At 42.0% G+C, this 25,656-nt stretch overlaps 1 protein-coding gene across 1 annotated transcript in view; it reads left to right on the forward strand.

Moving 5' to 3' along the window:
- LOC122811972 (beta-adrenergic receptor kinase 1-like) overlaps positions 1–25,656 on the forward strand; it is a 2,445,913-nt gene that overhangs the window by 1,189,752 nt on the left and 1,230,505 nt on the right. The window contains exon 9 of the mRNA XM_044084173.1: positions 17,133–17,232. Coding sequence (XP_043940108.1) covers positions 17,133–17,232 — 100 coding nt within the window. The remainder of the gene's footprint in view (positions 1–17,132; positions 17,233–25,656) is intronic.

The raw sequence follows: 25,656 nt of genomic DNA on the forward strand, positions 1-25,656 counted from the left end.
ACTACCTCAACACAGGCCTCTAGCCATTCCACCTGTGTTAGACATTGTAGATGATGTGTTTTCGGAGTCTAGTCTGACCCCTGACTCCTTACCTCCAGCTCCTGTTAAGCCTTACAGATGTTACAGGGATGTTAATCGTGTTTCACTGTTGCAGTCATTACAATTGGGTTATCCTGCTTGCAGGCTACCCGCAGTCGGCCTGAGTTCCAAAGTCTAGGTCTGGCGTCTGTTGCTGTCGCCTCCTCCCTGTCGTCAGTGCACCAAGGGTATAAAATATGCAGCCGACGCCATTTTCTTCAGTCTTTCTTGCCGCGCGGTGCCCGAAACAAAAGCAGTTCGCAAGTGCCGGTCGGCCGACTCCTGAGATTTTCAAATTCGAATTTCAGATCAGAAGTCTTCATTAAAGCTAAGTGCCCTGTTGGGGAAACATTTTTTCTTGCTCCAGACCGATGTCAGAAAAAGTTAATAATTGTATTTCTTGTGGGAAGCAAATACCTCATAAGGATTTCCATTCTTACTGTATTCCTTGCCTAGGCCCTGACTACGACGTTGCTAGTTGTCGGTTTTGTGTTAGATTTAACCAACGCACTATTAAGTGTCGGTACAATTTTGCATTTCATTATTTTGGCAGAAGGTTGAATTATATAATGCCATTGGAACAGCCGACTTTTGGAGTTCATAAAAAGCACAAAGAAAAAGAAAAGGACAGGCATCCGAGGTCCAAAACCGACGATACGGCCTTGGTTAAGCCTGTCGCCGGTTCTCAGTGAGTCCCTGACACCCGCTACCTCAGAGCCACAGGTCGCTTCCAACTCCCACGTGGAGCTGACTAGGCCTCTGGAAACTCAAGGTATTGGACACTCGGAAACTATTCCCTCAGATGGGTCCAGAGCCGCTGAGCAGGCACCGGCTTCTGAGGGTGTTTTCGGACCTACACAGTTATATGTAAAGCCAACATCAGCTTCAAAGCAAAGACTAAAGCACCTTTAAAGACAAAGAAACAAGTACAGCATTCTCCTGGACAGGCCTCCATGCCTAAAAAAACAGATGCTTAAAATGGCTGAAGACCTAATTACTTTGATCAGGGGTTCCCATCCCCCTCCTGATAAGAGGCCTAGGCAAGAGATATAATATGAATCTTTAGATCAGGTTTCCATTTCCTCTGATTCCTCTTCTGATCAGGAATATTCCCTTCCTCCCTATGATTCTGATGCTGAAGAATCTATTCCTTCAGCCTCTCCTCCTGAGGATTATTCTTTTGGGGAGACCCTGCATACTATGAGGGAGCATTTCCACTGGGAGAGACAAGATTACTCAGATTCCAAGAAAAGGCTCAGAGACTTCCTTCTTTTACCTCACCACAGGCCCCTTGCTATTCCACCTGTTTTAGACATTGTAGATGATGTATTTTCAGAGTCCCGTCTGTCTCCTGATTCCTTACCACCAGCTCCGGTTAAGCCAGACAGATACTACAGGGTTCCTGACTGACATAAATTTCTTTACAAAAGCCCTGCTGCTGACCCAGAAACTATTTCTCAGGGTCCTAAGAGGGTCAAGGCTTCCACTGCAAAAAACCCTATCTCCTCTGATAGGGATTCAAGGGCCCTGGACAGATGGGGGAAAAAGATTTATACTTCTGCTACCTTGGCTGTAAGAGCTTTAAATTGTCAATTTCATGTGCTTAAATATCAGCAATATCTTATGTCACTGCTTAAACAGAAAATGTTGGCAAATTCAGAATGTGCAGAAAACAAAGAATTGCAGGATTTATTGCATGCAGCTGAACAAGTGGGAAAGTATACATTGCAATGTGGTTTTGATTCTTTAGACACCTCCTGCAGGGCCGCTGTTACAGATTCTGTCATTAGGAGGCATGCTTGGTTAAAAGAACAGATTCTGCCTGATCATGTCAAAGCAAAATTATTAGATGCTCCATTACAGCATGATACATTGTTTGGTGTTAAAGCAGAAGAGGTGTTGAAGAAAATGGAGGACAAAGCTAAATCTATGCAAACAGTGAAGGATTTCTTACAGGTACAGCCTCCCAGATTTAGCAGGAACTGGCCTACAAAAGAATTGGTCCTTTCCAGTGTCAGACAGGCCACAAAGAGGCAGATACAGATGCCCCAGAGGCAGATCACAGCCCCAAGGCTCATACAGGCCTAAACAATGGAGTGCTCCTACCTCCAAAAGTGGAGAGGAAAAATCACAGCCTTACAGGAAACAGTCTCAATGACTTCCCCGTGCCAGCAGCAAGCACTTATCTTCTCGCAGCTCGTTTGGGGGGAAAGCTAGCACTTTTTTCTCAAAATTGGCACATGATCACCCAGGACAAATGGGTCTTAAATATCGTTTCTCAAGGCTACAGGTTCCACTTTCACACCCTGCCAAGACCAAATGGTATGCCGGACCTGCCACGCAATCAATGGGCAGAGGCACAAAAACAAGTTCTCTCTCTCATGGATATGAGAGCCATTCAGCAAGTGCCACAGCAAGAGCAGGGACAAGGATTTTACTCAAGGCTATTCTTGGTACCCAGAAAGGACAAAGCCTGGAGACCAATGCTGGATCTGTCTATCCTAAACACCTACCTGGATATTCCAAGATTCAAAATGTTAACTCTACAACAGCTTCTGCCCATGCTGGGCAAGAAAGCTTGGCTTGTGACTTTAGACCTAAAAGAGGCATACCTGCATGTCCCGATCAGACAATCATGCAGAAGATACCTCAGATTTATAGCTGGTTCAAGGCACTACCAATTCTCTGCACTGCCCTTTGGCTTATCTACTGTGCCCAGGGTCTTCACAAAATGCCTGGCGCCAGTAATTGCATTTTGCAGGCAAAGAGGAATACAAATATATCCTTACTTGGACGACTGCTTTATTCAAGCAAAGAACAAGGACATCATACTACAGCATCTGGCGTTTGTAAGAAGATTACTAACAGGTCTAGGGTACACAGTAAACGAAAAGAAATCAAAACTCGTACCCTCTCAAGAGATAATATTCCTGGGTGCAAGCTTAAATACAACTGCCCAGATGACTTATCTCATGCCAGACAAACAAAGACAACTGACTACTTATTTCAAAATGTTGGCAACAAAGACCCAGTTATCTGCAAGAAAAATTCTGCAGGCTTTGGGCTTCATGGCATCCTGCATACTACTAATTCTATATGCAAGACTGCATGTGAGGAAACTTCAATGGTATCTAAAAAGTGTTTGGAATCAACATTGCCACAGCCTGGAAACAATAATCACCCTCATTCCCTGCCTACAACAGGAGTTTCGATGGTGGGCAAAAAGCCTGTCACCTCAACATGGGACAGCCATTCACCTTACCCACAGCCAGGCAGACTTTGACAACAGATGCATCAGATTATACCTGGGGAGCCCATATGGCAGGAAGATGTATTCAGGGCATATGGTCCGCAAGTCAAATGCATCTACACATCAATCAAAAAGAGATGCTAGCTGTTCAAAATGCCCTGACAGCCTTCAAGGATATACTTCATCCAGGACAACTACTGATAAAGACGGACAATACTACAGTCAGGTGGTACATAAACAAGCAGGGGGGCACGCATTCCTATCCCCTCTGCAGACTAGCCATGAACTTGTGGGACACAGCACTGACTTACCAAGTACATCTGCAGGCACAATTCCTGCCAGGAAGGATAAATACTTTGGCAGACGAACTAAGCAGAAACATTATAGATCCCCAGGAGTGGAAATTGGATCTACAAGTCTTCAGCATGATAATAAGGAGCTTGGGGTGCCCCGACATGGACCTATTTGCCTCCCCTCACAACTGCCAAATACAGAGATTCTGCACAAGGACTTATCACAAGCAAGCATGGAAAGTGGATGCTCTGTCTTTCAGCTGGACCAACTTAACAGTATATGGTTTTCCTCCTCTGCCTCTCCTTCCCAAGATTCTCCTCAAGGTCAGACGAGAAGCCAAAAATGATACTGATTGCAACAGACTGGCCCTGCTAGCACTGGTACCCAATCCTAAAGAGCTTGTCTCACTGCCCAGCTTGGACTCTACCTCTAATTCCTCACTTATTGACCCAACAAATTCCTCACTTATTGACCCAACAAGACCGTATGATACTGCACAGCCAACTCAGGATCCTAAACCTGGCCGCATGGCGAATAATGTAGCCATTCAAGACGCATCTCTTTCTAAAGCAGTGATTGATATTATTTTGGAGGCTCGGAGGCCTAGCACCAGAAAATCTTACACAGAAAAATGGAAGAGATTCTGTGCTTGGAACCAGGCACAAGGCATTGACACGACTGTTCCAAATATTCCTCACATTTTGCAATACTTAACTGAGATGCTGGATAAAGGCCTTTCTTTTTCATCTGTTAAAATTCATGCCTCAGCAATCTGAGCTCGTTACAATACAGAACCACCTATTTTTTCTCATCCATTACTAAGGCAGTACCTCAGAGGGGCCAAAAACATAAACCCCCCCCCCCCCCCAGGATAGCACCAGTACCTGCATGGGACCTCAACTCTGTCTTGGAAAAACTCACACTGCCTCCATTTGAGCCATTCTCTGCAGCTGATATAAAATTCTTATCCTGGAAAACAGCTCTGCTCCTAGCAATTACTTCCGCTAGACGAGTCTCAGAGTTACAGGCACTCATGGCTGTGGAACCTTTTATCATTTTCCATCCTGACAGGGTTTCTTTAAGGACAAACCCTACATTTTTGCCTAAGGTAGTGTCCAGTGTGGCCATTAACCAAACAGTTCATTTGTCTACCTTTTATCCAAACCCACAGAATAAAGGTGAGAGACTTCTGCATTCTCTGGACATTCACAGGCAGCTACGCTTCTGCTTGGACAGAACCAAAGTTTTCAGAAAGACGGAACAACTTCTAGTAGCATATGGTGCAGGATCACAAGGAAAGCCTATCTCAAAACAGACCATTTCAAAATGGATAGGCCACTGCATCCATTTCTGCTATTCACAGCATGGCAAATCAGTGCCTAAGGACATTAGGCCACATTCAACCAGAGCAGCAGCCACTTCAGCAGCCTTCCTTAGAGGAGTACCGACCAAAGACATTTTAGAGGCTGCAGCTTGGAGCTCAGTGCATACTTTTACAAAGCACTACCACTTACCTCTCTACTCTGTCAAGGGCAGGCTTTGCCACTGTAGTTCTGCAGGGCCTAATAGCCTCCCCTAATCCTATTTAGCACCAGCCTCCCAACCTTAGCTTTGGGATTCAACCCAATTGTAATGACTGCAACAGTGAAACACGATGAACATAGTACAGTTGTGTACCTACCATAAATGTAGATGTTCGAGTGTATTCACTGTTGTGGTCCAGGTTTCCCTCCCACCATCCTCCTTTTACCTTGCTGGGACTTACCTGTACTTCTCTATTCTATAAAACCTATGTGGTGTATTTGCTTGTAGATGAAGGAAAAGTTGTTTGGGTATATGCATGCTTATTGGCATACTTTAGCCTACCATTTTAGGGGCACCTGACATCTGGGGCAAGAAAAACTGAAGAAAATGGAGTAGGCTGCATCTTTTATACCCCTGGCGCACTGATGTCAGGGAGGAGGTGACAGCAACCGACGCCGGACCTAGACTTTGGAACTCAGGCCAACTGCGGGTAGCCTGCCAGCAGGATAACCCAATTGTAATGACTGCAACAGTGAATACACTCGAACATCTACATTTATGGTAGGTACACAACTGTACTTTCCAGACTCTCATAAATTCCTTTTTAAAAACCCTACTGCAGACCCAGAAACTATTTCACAGGGTCCCAAAGGAGTTAAGGCTTCCACTGCAAAAAACCCTACCCCCACTGACAGGGATTCTAGGGCACTGGATAAATGGGGAAAAAAGGTTTACACATCTGCTACCTTGGCTATATAAGGGCCTTAAACTGTCAGTTTCATATGCTCAAATATCAGCAACATGTCATGGCATTGCTTAAACAGAAAATATTGTTAAATTCTGAATGTGCAGAAAACAAGGAAATGCAGGATTTATTGCATGCAGCTGAACAAGTTGGAAAGCATACTTTGCAATGTGGTTTTGATTCTTTGGAGTCCTCCTGCAGGGCCGCAGTTACGGGTTCTGTAATTAGGAGGCATGCTTGGTTAAAGGAACAAAATCTGCCTGATCATGTCAAAGTTAAATTATTAGATGCACCTTTACAGCAAGGTACTTTGGTGTTAAGGCAGAAGAGTTGTTAAAGAAAATGGAGGACAGAGCTAAATCTATGCAAAGTGTCAAAGATTTTTTACAAGTACAGCCACCTAGGTTTAGTAAGCACTGACCTACAAAGAATTGGTCCTTTCCTGTGTCAGACAGACCTCAAAGGGACAGATCCAGACGCCCTAGAAGCAGATCCCAGGTGCAAGGTTCATACAGGTCGGGGGGGCTTCTACCTCCAAAGTTGGAGAGGACAAATCACAATCATACAGGGAACAGTCCCAATGACTTCCCCCTGTCTGCACCAAGCACTTATCTTCTGGCAGCACCCTTAGGGGGAAAATTAGCACCTTTTTCTCAAAATTGGCACATTATAACCCAGGACAAGTGGGTTCTAAATATAGTGTCACAAGGCTACAAGTTCCATTTCCATACCCTGCCAAAGCAAACGGCTGGCCAGATCTGCCAAAAAATCAATGGGCAGAGGCACAAAAAACAAGTCTCATCCCTCATGGACATGGGGGCCATTCAACAAGTACCAGAGCAAGAGCAGGGACAAGGATTTTTCTCAAGACTGTTCTTGGTACCCAGAAAGGACATGGCCTGGAGACCAATACTGGATCTATCTGTTCTGAATACATTCCTGGATATACCAAAATTCAAAATGTTGACTTTGCAGCAGCTTCTGCCCATGCTGAGCAAGAATGCTTGGCTTGTGAATGTAGACCTAAAAGAGGCATACCTGCATGTCCCCATCAGACAATCATGCAGAAGATACCTCAGATTCAAGGCAGGTTCAATGCATTACCAATTGTCTGCACTGCCCTTTGGCTTATCTACTGTGCCCAGGGTCTTTACAAAGTGCCTGGTACCAGTAATTGCATTCTGTAGATAAAGAGGAATACAAATATATCCTTACTTGGACGACTGTCTAATTCAAGCAGAGAACAAGGACATTCTTCTACAGCATCTGGCATTTGTGAAAAGACTTCTAACATGCCTAGGGTACACAGTCAACGAAAAAAAATCAAAACTAGTACCCTCTCAAGAGATAATATTCCTGGGTGCAAGCTTAAATACAACTGCCCAGATGGCTTATCTCATGCCAGACAAAGGCAACTGACTACCTATTTCAAAATGTTGGCAACAAAAGCCCAGCTATCTGCAAGAAAAATTCTGCAGGCTTTGGGCTTCATGGCATCCTGCATCCTACTAATTCCATATGCAAAACTGCATATGAGGAAACTTCAATGGTACCTAAAAAGCGTTTGGGCTCAACATTGCCACAGCCTGGAAACAATGATTACTCTCATTCCCTGCCTACAACAGGAGTTTCGATGGTGGGCGAAGGCTTGTCACCAGAACAAGGGACTGCCATTCACATTACCCCCAGCCAGGCAGACACTAACAACGGATGCATCAGATTATGCCTGGGGGGGGGGGCACATAGCAGGAAGATGCATTCAGGGCACATGGTCCTCAAACCAAATGCATCTACATATCAATCAAAGAGAGATGCTAGCTGTTCAAAATGCCCTGACAGCCTTCAAGGACCTACTTCATCCGGGACAACTACTGATAAAGACAGACAACACCACGGTCATGTGGTATATAAACAAGCAGGGGGGCACACATTCTTACCCCCTTTGCAGACTAACCATGACTTTGTTTGACACAGCATTGACTTACCAAGTACATCTGCAGGCACAATTCCTGCCAGGAAAGGAAAACACTCTGGCAGAGGAACTAAGCAGAAACCTCATGGATCCCCACGAGTGGCAGCTGGATCCACAAGTCTTCAGCATGATAACAAGGAAATGGGGATGCCCGGACATAGATCTGTTTGCCTCCCCTCACAACTACCAACTAAAAAGATACTGCACAAGGACTTATCACAGACCAGCACTGAAAGTGGATGCTCTATCTTTCATCTAGAAAAACCTATCAGTATATGCCTTTCCTCCACTGCCTCTCCTCCCCAAGGTACTCCTAAAGGTCAGACAGGAGAAGCCAAGGATGATACTGATTGCCCCAGACTGGCCCCGCCAGTACTGGTATCCAATCCTAAGGAACATGTCTCAATGCCCAGCTTCGACCTTACCTCAAATACCTCATCTACTGTTTGTACGTACTATGTACGAACTTCTTCAGAAGAGGAACAACATGAAAAGTGCCATTTAAATGCTAACAGTTAATGATCAGCTGATAGATCAATTAAAATGTAAAAACACATTAAAGGCACCTCACTAAAGCACAACCAAGTCTGTATAATAATGAAACTTGCTACATAAAATATCATTATAAATAATATATACAACAAATTAATAAACTAACTAAAAAATATATATATATCAAATTATACTAACAACCTTTTAAAGATTTATATTATTATATGAATTACTAAATCTGTATAAACAATCAATTCCTATAACAAACAACTAAACAACAACTAATTAGACATTAAACATAATAGATTATTTGCATGAAATGATCAAATCCAAAAAATGTATCCTATTACAAAAATATAATATGTATACTATATAAAAAAAAATGTCTAAAAAAATGTATACATAAATGATAATAAAAAGATTGAATATTAACCCTATAAAATTCCTATCTACTAAGACTTTTAAGTTTTAGTAATGCCATTATGGAACACATATCATTTAAACCAGGCCAGTTATAAGAATACAATCTAATCTGCCATACTAATTCTAACCTTTCCAATTCAATTTAAAAAGGGCCACCCCTAATGTTAGGTATTAACTGATCTAACACCCAAAATTTGAAAATATGTGTAGGATATTCAGATACATGCTTAGCCAAGGCATTATCTAACTTAGATTTTTTTATGCTATATATGTGTTCGTAGATTCTATCTCTTTGTCTACGAACAGTTTTACCCACGTAAAAACATGGGCAAAGTTGGCATTTGGCTAAGTATATAACCATTTTGGAATTGCAGTTATTTTTGTACTTGCTTTTTAAATCAAAATGATTAATAATGATGGAATTACTCACTAGGATAAATTAACAATAGGGACAGGAACCACAACTATGCATACTTTTATTAGTTACTTTACTTTCGTTGTTATTAATACCATCCAATAATTGTTTAAAGTTCTTGTCTCGTCTTAATGTAAATTTAGGTGCTTTACCTACTTTATCTAATAATTCCTTACTTTCTTTTATGATGCTCCAGTTTTTAGAAACAATTCCCTTAATAAAATAAAAGTCGGAATTAAAGGTTAAGGTTAAACTATACTCAAAAGAAAGATTAATTTTTCTCTTTACTAGCAGCTGGTGAACTAACTGTATCATCCAGAGAATTCTCAAACCCTATACCTGCTGTTTCTAAGATAAACATTTCATTACATCTATTAATACCATATCCATTAACTATTGGTTTATAAACACCTCTATATCTCATCATAAATTTCATCTATTATTTTATCAATAAATCCCTTAAGGTATGCTCTTCTAAGAAACATATCCTTTAAATTCTGTGGCTGAAGATCTTGTCAAATATTTTAACACCAGTACTGACTTTTCTTCATTTCACTTTTAATTTTGAAGAGAATCAAATTGCCTATTTGGATGTCTTATTAATAAAAAACAATTTAGATAAAAAATATGAAACCAAAATATGTAGAAAATCATCATATTCCAACACATTCCTGCATTTCTCTAGTGCTCACCCTATGTATCAGAAAAAGTCTGTGGTCAAAGGGCAGTTAGTAAGGGCTGCACGGATGGTTACAAGGGATGACGATTTTTTTGAGGGATGCAGGAATTTAAAGGATATGTTTCTTAGAAGAGCATACCCTAAGGGATTTATTGATAAAATAATAGATGAAATTTATGATAAGAGATATAGAGGTGTTTATAAACCAATAATTAATGGATATGGTGTTAATAGATGTAATGAAATGTTTATCTTAGAAACAGCAGGTATAGGGTTTGAGAATTCTCTGGGTGATGGTTAGTTCACCAGTTACTAGTAAAGAGAAAAATAAATCTCTTTCTTTTGAGTATAGTTTAACCTTAACCTTTAATTCCGACTTTTATTTTATTAAGGGAATTGTTTCTAAAAACTTGAACATCATAAAAGAAAGTAAGGAATTATTAGATAAAGTAGGTAAAGCACCTAAATTTACATTAAGATGAGACAGGAACTTTAAACAATTATTGGATGGTATTAACAACAACAAAAGTAAAGTAACTAATAAAGGTATGCATAGTTCTGGTTCTTGTCCCTATTGTAAATTTATCCTAGTGAGTAATTCCATCATTATTAATAATTTTGATTTAAAAAGCAAGTACAAAAATAATTGTAATTCCAAAATTGTTATATACTTAGCCAAATGCCAACTTTGCCCATGTTTTTACATGGGTAAAACTGTTCGTAGACTAAGAGATAGAATCTACGAACACATATATAGCATAAAAAAATCTAAGTTAGATAATGCCTTGGTTAAGCATGTATCTGAATATCCTACACATATTTTCAAATTTTGGGTGTTAGATCAGTTAATACCTAATATTAGGGGTGGCCCTTTTGAAACTGAATTGGAAAGGTTAGAATTAGTATGGCAGATTAGATTGTATTCTTATAACTGGCCTGGTTTAAATAATATGTGTTCCATAATGGCATTACTAAAACTTAAAAGTCTTAGTAGATAGGAATTTTATAGGGTTAATATTCAGTCTTTTTATTATCATTTATGTATACATTTTTATACATTTTTTATATAGTATACATATTATATTTTTGTAATAGGATACATTTTTTGGATTTGATCCTTTCATGCAAATAATCTATTATGTTTAATGTCTAATTAGTTGTTGTTTAGTTGTTTGTTATAGGAATTGATTGTTTATACAGATTTAGTAATTCATATAATAATATAAGTCTTTAAAAGGTTGTTAATATAATTTGATATATATATATATATATATATATATATATATATATATATATATATATATATATATTAGTTGGTTTATTCATTTGTTGTATATATTATTTATAATGATATTTTATGTAGCAAGTTTCATTATTATACAGACTTGGTTGTGCTTTAGTGAGGTGCCTTTAATGTGTTTTTACATTTTCATTGATGTTATCAGCTGATCATTAACTGTTAGTATTTAAATGACACTTTTAATGTTGTTCCTCGTCTGAAGAAGTTTGCACATAGTCAGTACGAAAAGCAAAGTTATATTTCAAACGGATTATTCTGGTTTGCCTGCCTATTTGTGGATTTTTGAAGTTTTTCTCTGTTTCATACCTCATCTACTGTCCTAGCAAAACAATCAGATCCTGCACAGCCAACTCAGTACTTTAAACCTGGCAGCATGGTGGATAATATAGTCATACAAAACACACCTCTCAGTAAAGCTGTGATGGATGTCATTTTGGAAGCCAGAAGACCTAGCACTAGAAAATCTTATGCTGGAAAATGGAAGAGATTCTGTTCTTGGAATCAGGCACAAGGAACTGATACAGCTGTACCAAATATTCCTCAGATTTTGCAATACTTAACTGAGATGCTGGACAAAGGCCCATCTTTTTCATCAATTAAAATTCATGCCTCTGCCATTTCGGCTCATTACAATACAAAGCCACAAGTTTTTTTCTCATCCTTTATTAAAGCAGTACCTCAGAGGAGCCAAAAATGTAAGGCCTCCAAGGAGATCACCAATACCTGCATGGGATCTCAGCTATGTCTTGGAAAAACTCACCCTGCCTCCTTTCGAACCAGCTGCTACTGCTGATATAAAGGTTTTATCATGGAAAACAGCTCTGCTGCTAGCAATAACTTCTGCAAGATGAGTTTCAGAGCTACAGGCACTCACGGCTGTGGAACCCTTTATCATTTTTTTATCCAGACAGGGTCTCTCTGAGTACAAACTCACCAAATGATAAAAAGTTCCAGGATGCACGAAACAATACTAGTAACCAAAAGTAATGTACCCAGTAGCCATCAAGGAAAACTCCACTTTATTTGAATCAAACACCAGCAAAATCCATTAGTTCTTATGCGCTTTCATCATAGACAATGACTTCATCAGAACAAAGATAATACACATACCTGAAGAGGTCTATATATACACTGAGTTACACCAGGTCAGCTAAGGGGGGAAGAGACAGGGAAATCTTAAGCACCTAAATCTAGGTGCTTAAGATTTCCCTCTCTCTTCCCACCTTGGCTGACCTGATGTAACTCAGTGTATATATAGACCTCTTCAAGCATGTGTAGTACCCTTGTTCTGATGAAGTCATTGTCTATGATGAAAGCGCTTAACAACTAATGGATTTTGCTGGTGTTTGATTCAAATAAAGTGAAGTTTTCCTTGGTGGCTACTGGGTGCATTACTTTTGGTTGCTCTCTGTGGACAAACCCAACATTTATGCCTAAGGTGGTGTCCAGTGTGGCTCTTAACCAAACTATTCATCTGCCAACTTTTTATCCAAATCCACAGAACAAGGGGGAGAGAATTCTGCATTCTTTGGACATACACAGACAGCTTAGATTCTACTTGGACAGAACCAAAGTTTTCAGGAAGACAGAGCAATTACTAGTGGCATATGCTGCAGGATCACAAGGAAAGGCTATCTCAAAGCAGACTATTTCAAAGTGGATAGGCCACTGCATTCGTTTCTGATACTTACACCATGACAAGCCAGTGCCTAAGGGCATTAGGCCACATTCAACCAGAGCTGCAGCCACGTCAGCAGCCTTTCTGAGGGGAGTACCAACCAAAGACATTTTAGAGGCTGCTACTACTTGGAGTTCAGTGCACACCTTTACAAAGCACTATCATCTGCCACTGTACTCTAAATCCAGGGCAGGCTTTGCCACTGCAGTTCTGCAGGGCCTCATAGCCGCTCCTAATGCTGTTTAGCTCCAGCCTCCCAACCATAGATTTGGGACTCTACCCAAATGTAATGACCAACAGTGAAACACGAAGAACATAGTACAGTTGTGTACACTTACCATAAATGTCGATGTTCGAGTGTATTCACTGTTGCAGTCCAGGTTACCCACCTGCCATCCCCCTTTTTCTGTTGGAACTTTTCTTTCCTTCTCTGATTTATACAATCTATGTGGTGTATTTGCTTGTAGATGAAGGTAAAGCTTTTATTGGTGTATGTATTTATATATATATATATATATATATATATATATATATATATATATATATATAAATTTTGGCTACGTTTTTAGCGGGCACCTGACATCTGGGGAAGAAAAACTGAAGAAAATGGCGTCGGCTGCTTCTTTTGTACCCCTAACGACCTGGCGACAGCAGCCGACGCAGGACCCAAGATTTTGGAATTCAGGCCGACTGAGGGCAACCTACCAGCAGGATTACCCAAATGTAATGACTGCAACAGTGAATACACTCGAACATCTACGTTTATGGTAAGTGTACACAACTGTACTTTGTACTTACTACTTTCACAGTCTTTGCTGGGATAGCTGGCTTCCTTCCTACTGGAATGGCTGCTGGGTGACTGGCTCCCTGCCTACTGAAGTGGCTGGCTGGCTAGCAGACTCCCTACCTTCTAGACTGGCTTCCTATGATGGCTGGCTAGCAGGCTCCCTGCCTGCTTTAGTAGCTGGCTGGCTTCTTAGATGACTGGCTAGCAGGCTCTCTCTGCCTGATTCAGTGGCTGGCTGGCTTCCTAGATGGCTGGCTACCAGGCTCTCATAGCTGGCTGGCCTCCACGATGGATGGCTGGCTGCCTTCCACGATGGATGGCTGGCTGGCTGGCCTCCTCAATAGCTGGCAAATAATCTCAGTCCTTAAAAATCAAATAGCAGCTGTAGAAGCGCTAATACAAAACAGCTGTACAGCTGCAACCTTTGTAAGGCTCTTCTAGTGGAATCCCCGCCCCTTCAATCCTTGCAGCCATGCACATTGCCGTGGAAAAGCCAGAAGTATTTTTGGCTTTTCCACGGCAGATCAGTGTGTATGGGAAAACTGAACTTTTAAAGTCCCACTGCTTGACAGTGCGGGCAACGGGATGACAAGGCTCAACATGTGAGTGTCCTGCTGACAATGGGACGAATGGTAAATGCATGTATTCCTTGGTTCAAGCCTTGGAGTTTATAGGAACTTACCTGTACACAACCAGTCAGTTGGCCTTTCTTACTACCAACAGAATGCAGACCTTAAAATAGCTTGTCAGATTCTTTCACATCCTACTCCCCCAGGAAAGTTGTTTTTTCAAGCCTTAAGGGCATTGGCTGTGACAGTTACACTGCTACCAGCTGCTCATTTCCATATGCAGATTCTTCAGTGGACAGTAGCAGTTCAATGGTCGAGTTCTTCAACAGCCTTTGAACCATCCTGTAAAACTTTCCCGGGTTTGCAAAGACACTCTACTTTTGTGAATTCAGTCCAACAAAGTTTATCAAGGACGTCCTTTTGTACTTCTACCTCCAACTGCCACGGTGATCATGGATCCCTCCTGATTGGGGTGGGGGGATTTCTTGGGATGGACTGTTTAAGGCACTTGGTCCCCAGAAGAGACCATTTTGCATATGGTCCTTTTAACATTACAGGCTTTTCAGAGCTTACTCCCTCTAGGGACATTTGCTATACAAATGGACAAAATGTTGGTAGTGTGGTATATCAACAAACTGTGAGAACCAGGTCCTACCCCCTTTGCGGAGATGCAGTGAGAGTGTGGCAGTGGGTGATCTCCTTCAACTGCTTTCTTCTAGCAGTGCCTCATATAGGGAAATCCAACGCTCTAGACAACAAGCTCAGCAAGACTGTTCTGATGCCTCATGAGTGGTCTCTCAACCAATTGGTGGCACAGAGAATCTTCCATCTATGCGGTCAACCTGGTTGTTTTCTCTTTGCCTCTCCCCTCAACAAGTGCAGCAGGTTCTTTGCACTAATCTCCCATCAGTGGAGTCACCGAGAGATGCAGTAGTCCACGTTTGGCCCTCCAGTCTTATGTATGCTTAACTCTCCCCCTTACCTCTAATCCACAAATTTCTTCAGAAAGCACTTCTGTTGAAGAGCAAGGTTATCCTCATTGCCCCTGATGGCCTCTGCAACTTTAGTTCGATTTTGTCTGGTCTCATCTCCTATGTCCTCCTTGGACACTGGACCCCAATCCAGATATATAATCTCATCCCACAGGAATGGGTCACTCAGACATTCCAGACCTCAAATTGACAACATGGCTAGACAGCCCAGACTTTTTTCTCCAGTTCGCCAAATTCTGATGTCATCTCAGAAAGCCTCAATTAGAACAATATACACGGGTAAATAGAAAATATTTTCTTACTGGGCACTTCAAAGAGAATTAAGATTCCAGTTACTACTCCTGTTCCTGCTGTTTTTGATTTTCTTACTTCAGTTTATTCAAGGAGGTGCCAGTTTTTCAACCATCATAGTCTAGCTAGCAGCCGTTTCCAATTACTACACTGGAGATAATGCTTTCCACTCTAGCTTCATCCAGGTTATGTAAAGTTTTCATTAAAGGTACCTTCTTACTTAGACCCCCAATTAATGACCCCACTCCACCTTGGGACCTTATTCTTAAGTTGCAGAGCTTGGCTCAGCCTCATTTGAGCCCTCAGTGAAGACTAATGTCAGATTTCCCTCTTGGAAGGCAATCTTTCTAGTGCCTATGACTTCAGCTAAGTGAGTTTCTGAACTCCAAGCACTCTCTTTGAAGCATCCTTTTTTGATTTTCCATAAAGATAGTCACATTGCGTACTAATCCATCTTTTCTATTGAAAGTAGCCTCTGAGAAAAACATCAACCAAGTAATCAACTTGCTTATCTTCTTTCCAAAATTTTCCAGTAAAATAGAGTACATGCTTCATGTTTTGGATGTACATAGCTTCATTTTTATCTTCACAGAACAAAGGATTATAGGAAGACTGCCCAACGGCTCATAACAAATTGTGGAAACCAGTTTGTAAAGTCACTTTAGCAAAATGGCTAATGGACTGTATCTCATGTGTATTCTCTATGAGGTCTGCCTTTACCAGCACCTCCTAAAGCTCATTCCACTGGATGTACGGCTACATCATCTGCATTTTGAGCTAGAGTTTCTATTGATGACATTTGTGTTGCAGCCACTTGGTCCATACTTTTATTGCTCAGTACAAATTGGCCCTCATTTCCAGAAGTAGGGCTGCCTTTGGTTCTGCAGTACTCTGGAATATCCTTCCATGAGCGCCTCCCAAGGTTATTGTAGTTGGGGACTGTCCCATTTGGTGATTAATGAATGAAAATGACAACATCAGCTATAAAAGTGATGTACTCACCATAACTATGCATTTGTGTTGTTCCATTTTCATTCTTCTTCCAACTTCCCATCCTCCTTCCCCCTCTCCTTTACTTTTGGGAGTGATCTAATAGAAACATTGCAACCACTGTTCCTGTTTGAGCCCCTATTTTGTCCTCCTTTCTTTCTGTATGTTATAATCCACCTTTTTACGGATTGAGTAGCAAACCTCGATCTGAGGTAATGCAGCAGTTAAAGGGGTGTTATGGTGAAGAGGAGGAGCTCAAGAGTTGGATCCAAGGTCTGATCTGAGACCCATTCATGCATAGCTATGGTGATTATATAGCTTTTATTTACTCAGTTTTGCTGCTTTCAGACTTTCCTTATATTAATTATTGGATTTCATGTAACATGTTTGCGATTAAGAATTGTAACAAAAAATAATTGGAATTTAGTTGTGAAGTAAAAATTGAATCTACTTGTCTTTGGACTAAAGAAGATGGTCACGGACAAAGGTGGGGGTAAAGTTTTATGGTTGATGTTCAAATGAAAGGCTACACAAGAATACAGACTGCAAGACAGTAAACCATTTTTGAGCACAACCTGCTACTCTTTTTGCCTGCCACAGTGTCATTTTCAGTAGTTGACATCATTGTGTTACACACAGTTTCTGTGTTTCAGGTATGCGATGAAGTGTCTAGATAAGAAGAGGATAAAAATGAAGCAGGGTGAAACATTGGCACTAAATGAGCGTATAATGCTTTCTCTTGTCAGCACAGGGGTAAGTAAATCAGTTTTTCTTGTTTTAGCTCCCCATATCATAACCACGTGACCATTACTGTTGTATGTGTTTCTTTCTAATCCTTTAATTTTGCTGCAGCACAAGATGGATTTTGGCTGGAACTGTTGGAATTTCTCCAGTTTATATGATGTGTGGTCATCTCAGATACTGCATTATAAAAATGTTTGCTTACATGAATCATGAAAATTGGCCAGTGCCTCCAGGCATGAATAGCTGTATAGTAGCTTTGTTTTTATCCTTACTTTAATTTTTCCTTTTGGATTACAGCTTGTGTGGGCGGTGGTGCTGCTGCGATGGCATTGTCGCCTCATAGCAAGACGTTGTCCCGTTCGATTCTCAGCTAGAGCGTCTTCTGTGTGGAGGCATACGTGAATACTCTGGCTAGGCTTATAAATGCCCTAGGGCAGATAGCCTAGTATGAACCTATGAACCTAATGGGGCGTGCCTTCGTTGAAGGTTGTGCGTCAGGGCTGGTAACCCGGTACGTACAAAATCCACTACCAATCATTAGCGGACCGGAGTTCCGCTATGGGGACCCCTAACCGGAAAAAGCCGAAAGACACAAACAAACAAATTACAGCTTGTGTGGCTGTTGCCATGTACATTATGTTCTGCTTTGTAGTCTCTTCAAATGTAGTATTAACAACTTGTCAATTGTTTTTTAAAAAGTACATTGGAATAGGTTTGACTAGTGACTACGGGGACTGTTACAAGAAGGTGGTGGGAGTAAGCAGCCAACTCTGGTTCACCTATCCTGGGGAAATGGAAGCAGTCCAGCCTACTGCACTGCACTCACCTGCTGGAGAGATAAGATAAAGTTTATGAGCCAGGGATGTGTGCTTATCTGTGGCAGGTGATGTGGTCACCTTCATTTGGTATGTACAACCTGACAACTCCACGGAACAGTGGTCAGTCCTAATCTTTGGTCACGGTCTTTGTAAAATTAGCATGTTCTCCCTTTGTGTGAGTTTCCTCTTAGTGCTCCACTTTTTTTCCATCTCCCAAAAATATGTTGGTTGATTGTCTACTGTGAAATACCTGTGTATACTGCATTATCATTGTGCCCCAGGTTCTAGCTGAAAAGGGTCCATGGTCACCATTTCATCTACCCAGTTAAATTTAATTAATTCGGCAGGCCATTGGGTCAGCAAGCCCAAGCATCAGCTATTGGTTCTCTGAGAGGGATGATGGCATCAGTTGGATTGTTTAATCCTTACCCTGAGAAAACTTAGGAAATTATCAGTCTGTCACCTCCTGGAAGGAGCAAATGGTTCAGTTTGTCAGGCACAAGGCTTGATATTCAGTGGGCAGTTGCGAGCAAAAAATAAAAAGTACATTTGGGTGCACTTTGGATAAAAGATGCTATCGAATTATAATTTGTATTTCCTGTATTCGTGATAACTATAGTAACCTTTTTTTGTATTTCCTGTATACGTGATAACTATAATAACCTTTTTGTGTAAAATAAATAAATACAAACTGTTTTTTCATTAACTTGCATCACTGCAAATTTTGTCACAGCTTTATTAAATTTTCTGTTGCATTTTTCTTTCATTCTTGCATTTTATGGCTTAATAGTAACTTGTAAACCATCACTGGGATTTATAGAATTTCTTTTTTTTAATGTGCTGATTGCCCAATCTAGGTTGGCTAGTTAGAGAGATGGAGAGAAATTCTGATTCAGAGACACTGATATAGCCACAGTGAGAAACACCTCATTAATGGCTCATTATCAAATCTCTGAATGGAACACTGCACTTTCAGACGTGATTGCCTTGTTGCTTTCTGTAGCAGCCCATACATCATGTTAGTAAAGACACCCCTACACATTCATGCAAACACTTTTGGATATCTGTGCACTCACTCACTCTTTATCACATGCAGTCATCCATAAACAAGCCCTCCCCATCTCACTCACCCTCTCAGGAAACACACACACACACACACCGGCATGCATGCTCCAAATCCCACATGTCATCCTCTACCTTCCATACTATGACCAGGCAGATATACACGCATGCACGCACGCGCGCGCACACACACACACACACACACACACACACACACACACACACACACACTCTCTCTCTCACCCAACCCTCCTGACTTTGCTGGACTTACCTGTACAAGAGTAGGAGTGATTGACATCTTTTGATGACATTAACTTTTTTCCATCCTAGCTTAAAATTTTAACTTGGCAGAGAGATTCTCTGGGACCACAGACATTTCCAAGAAGACTGAGATTCTCTGGGACCACAGACATTTCCAAGAAGACTGAGAAGAGCACATTGCTAATTAGCATTGGCCCAAAACTGCCTCATTAGCATGCAGCTCTGCCCACAACACAACATCCACACTAAGAACACTGCAAGGGGAACACCTTAAAATAGAACAGTGTCAAAATCGGAAAGATTTAGTGCAATGCAGAAGTCTTATTATATAAGGCTTCAGCATCATGGTAAGCCTTTCTGAATCTCAGGGTCTGACTTCGTCTACATTAGTCACTTCAGTATTTTCATCTACTTCTGCTTCACTTAATTTTTAAATAATTTACTTACATGCTGTCTTACATGTCCTTCAAGGATGCATCTGCAGTCCTTACAAATGGGTTGTCCTGTCGTCAGGCAGCCCTTCGGTCGGCCGGATTCCAAAGTCTGGGTCTGGCCTCGGCTGGTGTCGCACTTCACCCGACGTCATCTCTGCTGGTCTTCGGGTATAAAGGCATCAGCCGACGCCATTTTCCTCAGTCTTTCTTGCCGCGTGGCGCCCGAAGCAGAAGCTGTTCACAAGTGCCGGTCGGTCAGATCCAGAGACTACTACTACTGAATACTACTTCGAAGACTTCTAAAAGCTAAGTACCCCGTTGGGGACTCTTTTTTTGCCTCAGCCGATGTCAGAAAAAGTGAATAACTGTTTAACTTGTGGGAAACAAATACCTCATAAAGATTTCCACTCTTACTGCTTACCTTGTTTAGGCCCAGACCACGACATAGCAGCTTGTTTAGCCTGTGCTTCCTTCAACCGACGAACGCTTAGGCGTCGGTCGGAGTTTGCTGAACAGTTTTTCGGCTCAGATTTTGCTTACATTATGCCGTCGGATCCTCCCGACTACTCAAATTGTTAAGAAACGCAAAGAAAAGGACCGACACTCGCGGTCCGCGGTTTCGGCCGAAACCACGGTTAAGCAAACCGCGAGTGTCTCGGTTTCGAACGAAACCGAGCAAACGGTTCAATCTTCAGCCGAATCCATGACTACCACCGAGGCCCCTTCTACCCTTGTTGAATCGGCCTCTGAAGTTTTGCCTACTAATGTGGTTTCTCTAGAATTATCGGACACAATCCCTTTGGATGTCTCTACCCCAGCACGTGGTGCTTTAAGGCCTCCTGCAGCCATGTCTATAAAGGCCTTTGCCAGGGCTAAAGCAGCCAAAACTGCTAAGTCTGTGCCTGTTAAGCCCCCCTCTCACAGGCCCAGTCCCAGTTCCCAAATGCTTACTCTGGCAGAGGATCTCATCTCTTTAATAAGGGGATCCCAATCTCACCCAGACAGGGCCTCTCAACCTCCAGAAAAGAGACCTAGAGCAGAGCCCCCTGAGCCAGTGTCCTCAGATGACTCTTCTGATGTTTCAGACAATACAGACCATCCAGAGGCTCCTCTTTCTACTTATGAAGATTCTGATGCTGAAGAATCTATTCCTTCTGCCTCTCCACCAGAGGAATTTTCCTTTGGGGAAACCTTACATGCCATGAGAGAGCAATTCCAATGGCAGGGACAAGATTTCTCAGATTCAAGAAAAAGGCTTAGGACCTTTTTACCCTTACCGCAACATAGGCCCTTAGCTATACCCCCAGTTCTTCCTGTTGTGGATGATGCATTTAATGATGTTTGCACTGCTCCTGATACTTTACCTCCAGCCCCTGCTAAGCCCGATAGGTTTTACAGGGTACCGGACACTCATCACCACTTGTACAAGGCTCCTTTTGCAGATCCTGAGACTATCTCCCAGGGGCCTAAGGCAGTAGCTTCGACCTCAGCAAAAAACCCTCTCCCTTCTGATAGGGAATCCAGGTCCTTAGAGAGATGGGGTAAAAAAGTATACACCTCTGCTACTCTCTCAGCTAGAGCTCTGAACTGTCAGTTTCATATGATCCAATACCAAGAGTTTATGCTTGATCAGTTAACTAAGAAACTGTCCTCTGATGATTCTTTAGATAAGAAATATGTTCTAGAAATGGTGAATAACATTCAGCAGGTTAGTAACCATTCTTTAAAATGTGGCTATGATGCACTGGAGGCTTCATTTAGATCAGCCATGACTGGCACAGTTATAAGAAGGCATGCATGGCTGAAAGAACAGGTCTTGCCGGATCATGTTAAAGCAAAGCTATTAGATGCTCCTATGGATAAGGTCAGTCTATTTGGTTCTCCTGCCCAACAAGTAATGAAGAAAATGGAAGAGAAGGCAAAATCTGTACAAACAGTTAAAGATTTCTTACAGGTTCAGCCCCCAAGGTTCAGCAGGAATTGGCCTTCCAAAAATTGGTCCTTTCCAGACTCCTCTAAACATCAGAGAGGCAGGAATAGACGTTCCAGAGGCAGAAATCAATCCAGAGGAGGTGCCTACAGGGGACGCCAGTGGCAAGGCAATAACCAACGAGGCACAGATACAACCACTACCACTGCAACAGGACAATCACAGTGACTTGGCTCTGACACCGCCTACCAGGGAACAAATAGCAGCACCCTTAGGCGGAAAGTTAGCCTTATTTTCAGAAAACTGGCACTATATCACAAGAGACAAGTGGATTTTGCAAACTATAGACCAAGGCTACAGGTTTCATTTCCACACCTTACCAGTAAAAAGAGGAATGCCAAACCTACCACCAAATCAAAAGAGAGAAGCCCTGAAACAAATAGCTCAATTAACAAAGATGAGAGCTGTGGAAAGGGTACCACCTACAGAACAGGGCAAGGGATTTTACTCCAGACTCTTCCTAGTACCAAGAAAAGAGAAAAGTTGGAGACCTATTCTCGACCTGTCCGCTTTAAACACATTCATCATTGTTCCAAAATTCAAAATGCTGACCCTACAGCAACTTCTTCCCATGCTGGGAAAGGAGTATTGGCTGGTAACTCTAGATCTCAAGGAGGCATACCTGCACGTCCCCATACGACCAATTTGCAGAAGATACCTCAGATTTCTTGCAGGATCAGAGCATTATTAATTCTCAGCATTGCCCTTTGGCTTATCTACTGCGCCCAGAGTGTTCACGAAATGCCTGGCATCAGTAATCGCTCATTGCAGGCTTCAGGGAATCCAAATTTATCCATACCTGGACGACTGCCTGATACAAGCGGACAACAAAAGCAAGCTGACACAAGACTTACAAAGAGTCATTTGCTTACTACAAGCCCTGGGATACACAGTCAATTTAAAAAAGTCAAGACTGATACCATCCCAAACAAGAACATTCTTGGGTGCAGAATTGGACACAGTAAAACAGATGGCATTCCTAACTGCAGAAAAACAAGAACAACTTCCTCTTTACTTCTTGGCATTAACAAAGCAGAACAAACTAACAGCAAGGAAAGTACTGCAGGCCTTGGGCTTCATGGCATCCTGCATAATCTTGGTCCCCCATGCCAGACTGCATATGAGAAAGCTACAGTGGTACCTAAAGAATTTATGGTCTCAACACAAGCACAGCTTAGAAACCGAAATACCACTGATCCCATGCCTGAAAGAAGAGTTCCTATGGTGGGCTCAGGCATGCCAGTCAAACCCAGGTTTGTCCTTCCACAACATTCAAACAAGCCAAACCATCACAACGGACACCTCAGACCTTGGTTGGGGGGCCCACATGCTGGACAAGTGCATTCAAGGCTTATGGACTCCAGATCAGCTGCACCTGCACATAAATCAAAAAGAAATGCTGGCAGTAAAACTAGCAATCCAGAATTTCAGACCATTCCTCAAAGAAGGCCAATTGATGATAAGGACAGACAACACCACAGTCATGTGGTAAATCAACAAACAGGGAGGCACTCATTCATACCCCCTATGCCGAATGGCTCTGGACCTATGGAATATGGCTCTGAGCTACAACATTCAGTTACAGGCAATATTTGTACCAGGAAAAGAAAACATCCTAGCAGACATGTTAAGCAGGACTACCTCGGATGCTCACGAATGGATGCTACACCCGGACATCTTCAAGGCCATCACAAAGAAATGGGGAATACCACAAATAGACCTATTCGCATCCCCACTCAATCACCAGCTCAAGAAATTCTGCACAAGGACATACCACCCACTTGCTTGGAAGGTGGACTCTCTATCCTTCAATTGGAAAGGCCTGACCGCATATGCATTTCCACCTCTTCCTTTGATGCACAAGGTACTACTGAAAATCAAAGAGGAACGTCCAAGGATAATTCTGATAGCTCCAAATTGGCCAAGACAACATTGGTATCCATTGCTGAGGAGCATGTCTCGGGGGGAAACGTGGACACTGCCCTTGATTCCTTTGATGTTAACTCAGAGCGACTACAACATCCTGCATCCAAACCTGAAAACTCTGCAACTGACTGCCTGGAACATTACATAACAGCAACTAACCCAGATTTATCCCAAAGGGTTAAAGACATTATCCTCGAGGCCCGCAGACCTTCAACAAGAAGGAACTATGCAGGAAAATGGAAAAGGTTTGTCATTTGGAGTACTGAAAGAGGGAAAGATGTGTCAAAGGTAGATATTGCCAACATCCTGGAGTACTTGGCAGAGCTTCTCCATACAGGCCTGTCCTATTCCTCCATCAAGATACATGCATCAGCTATTTCTGCAGAATACAGCTACGATCCCCCTGTCTTCTCACATCCTCTACTCAGGTAGTTCCTGAGAGGGATTAAGAATGTAAAACCTCCTAGGAAACCACCATTACCAGCATGGGACTTGAACTTTGTGCTAGAAAAATTGACACTCCCTCCATTCGAACCAGCAGCAACAGCAGATCTTCAACACCTATCCTGGAAAACTGCTTTCCTACTGGCAATTACTTCAGCAAGAAGGGTTTCGGAACTACAGGCTTTAATGGCAGTACAACCCTTCCTAATCTTCCATCAAGATAGAGTGTCCATGAGAACTAATCCTACATTTATGCCTAAGGTGGTATCCAGAGTGTCTCTAAACCAGGCAATCCACCTACCTACCTTCTTTCCCAATCCACAGAACAGGGGGGAAAGACTGCTGCATACATTGGATGTACATAGACAGTTGCACTACTACCTGGACAGAACCAAGGGCAATAGAACAACTGACCAGCTTCTAGTAGCTTATGCAACAGGAAGGGAAGGAAAAGCAATTTCCAAACAGACAATCTCCAAGTGGATAGGAAATTGCATAAGACTCTGTTACTTCTACCATGGAAAGCAAATTCCACAGAACATAAGGCCTCATTCTACAAGGGCTACAGCCACTACCACAGCTTTCTTACGAGGAGTGGCTACCAAGGACATTATAAAGGCTGCTACTTGGACCTCCGTGCATACATTTGCCAAGCATTATAACTTACCTCTATACTCTAGATCCCGAGCAGGGTTTGCCACTGCTGTTTTGCAAGGGATCCTAACTACACCATAATTCTTCTTCCTCCTCCCCTAGTTTGGCTATGGTATTCTACCCATTTGTAAGGACTGCAGATGCATCCTTGAAGGACATAGTACAGTTTTGTACCTACCATAAATGTAGATGTCCGAACAGGATAGCATCTGCAGTCAGGATTACCCACCCTCCTTCCCCTCTGTGGTACTCCTAGGGTATTTGCCCACCTAATAGCTAGCTGGGGGGGATCTCTTATGGTGTATTTGTTTGTATATATGTACATACATGCTTATTTCTTGTGTTTGCCTTCTACTTTTTGGAAACATTGGCATTTACCCAAAATTTAGCCATCCAAGAGGGCAACTGGCATCTGGGGCAAGAAACACTGAGGAAAATGGCGTCGGCTGATGCCTTTATACCCGAAGACCAGCAGAGATGACGTCGGGTGAAGTGCGACACCAGCCGAGGCCAGACCCAGACTTTGGAATCCGGCCGACCGAAGAACTGCCTGACGACAGGACAACCCATTTGTAAGGACTGCAGATGCTATCCTGTTCGGACATCTACATTTATGGTAGGTACAAAACTGTACTTTTTTTATTATTTTCAGTAAACATCTTTATTAAATTATCACATGAAATAGGCAATCTTACATTTATATAAAAGAAAAACAAGCAACGTTGACACCACTTCGTTGCAAACATACATCACAGACACCATTGAAACAACTGTAGTTGCAAACATTATACATCACTTTCAGTCTATCCAGTCATTGTCAGTTAAGCATTATATGGCTCATTCA

Source organism: Protopterus annectens, chromosome 9.part0, assembly GCF_019279795.1.
Source record: "Protopterus annectens isolate FY-2018-M chromosome 9.part0, PAN1.0, whole genome shotgun sequence".
NCBI classification, from domain to species: domain Eukaryota; kingdom Metazoa; phylum Chordata; order Ceratodontiformes; family Protopteridae; genus Protopterus; species Protopterus annectens.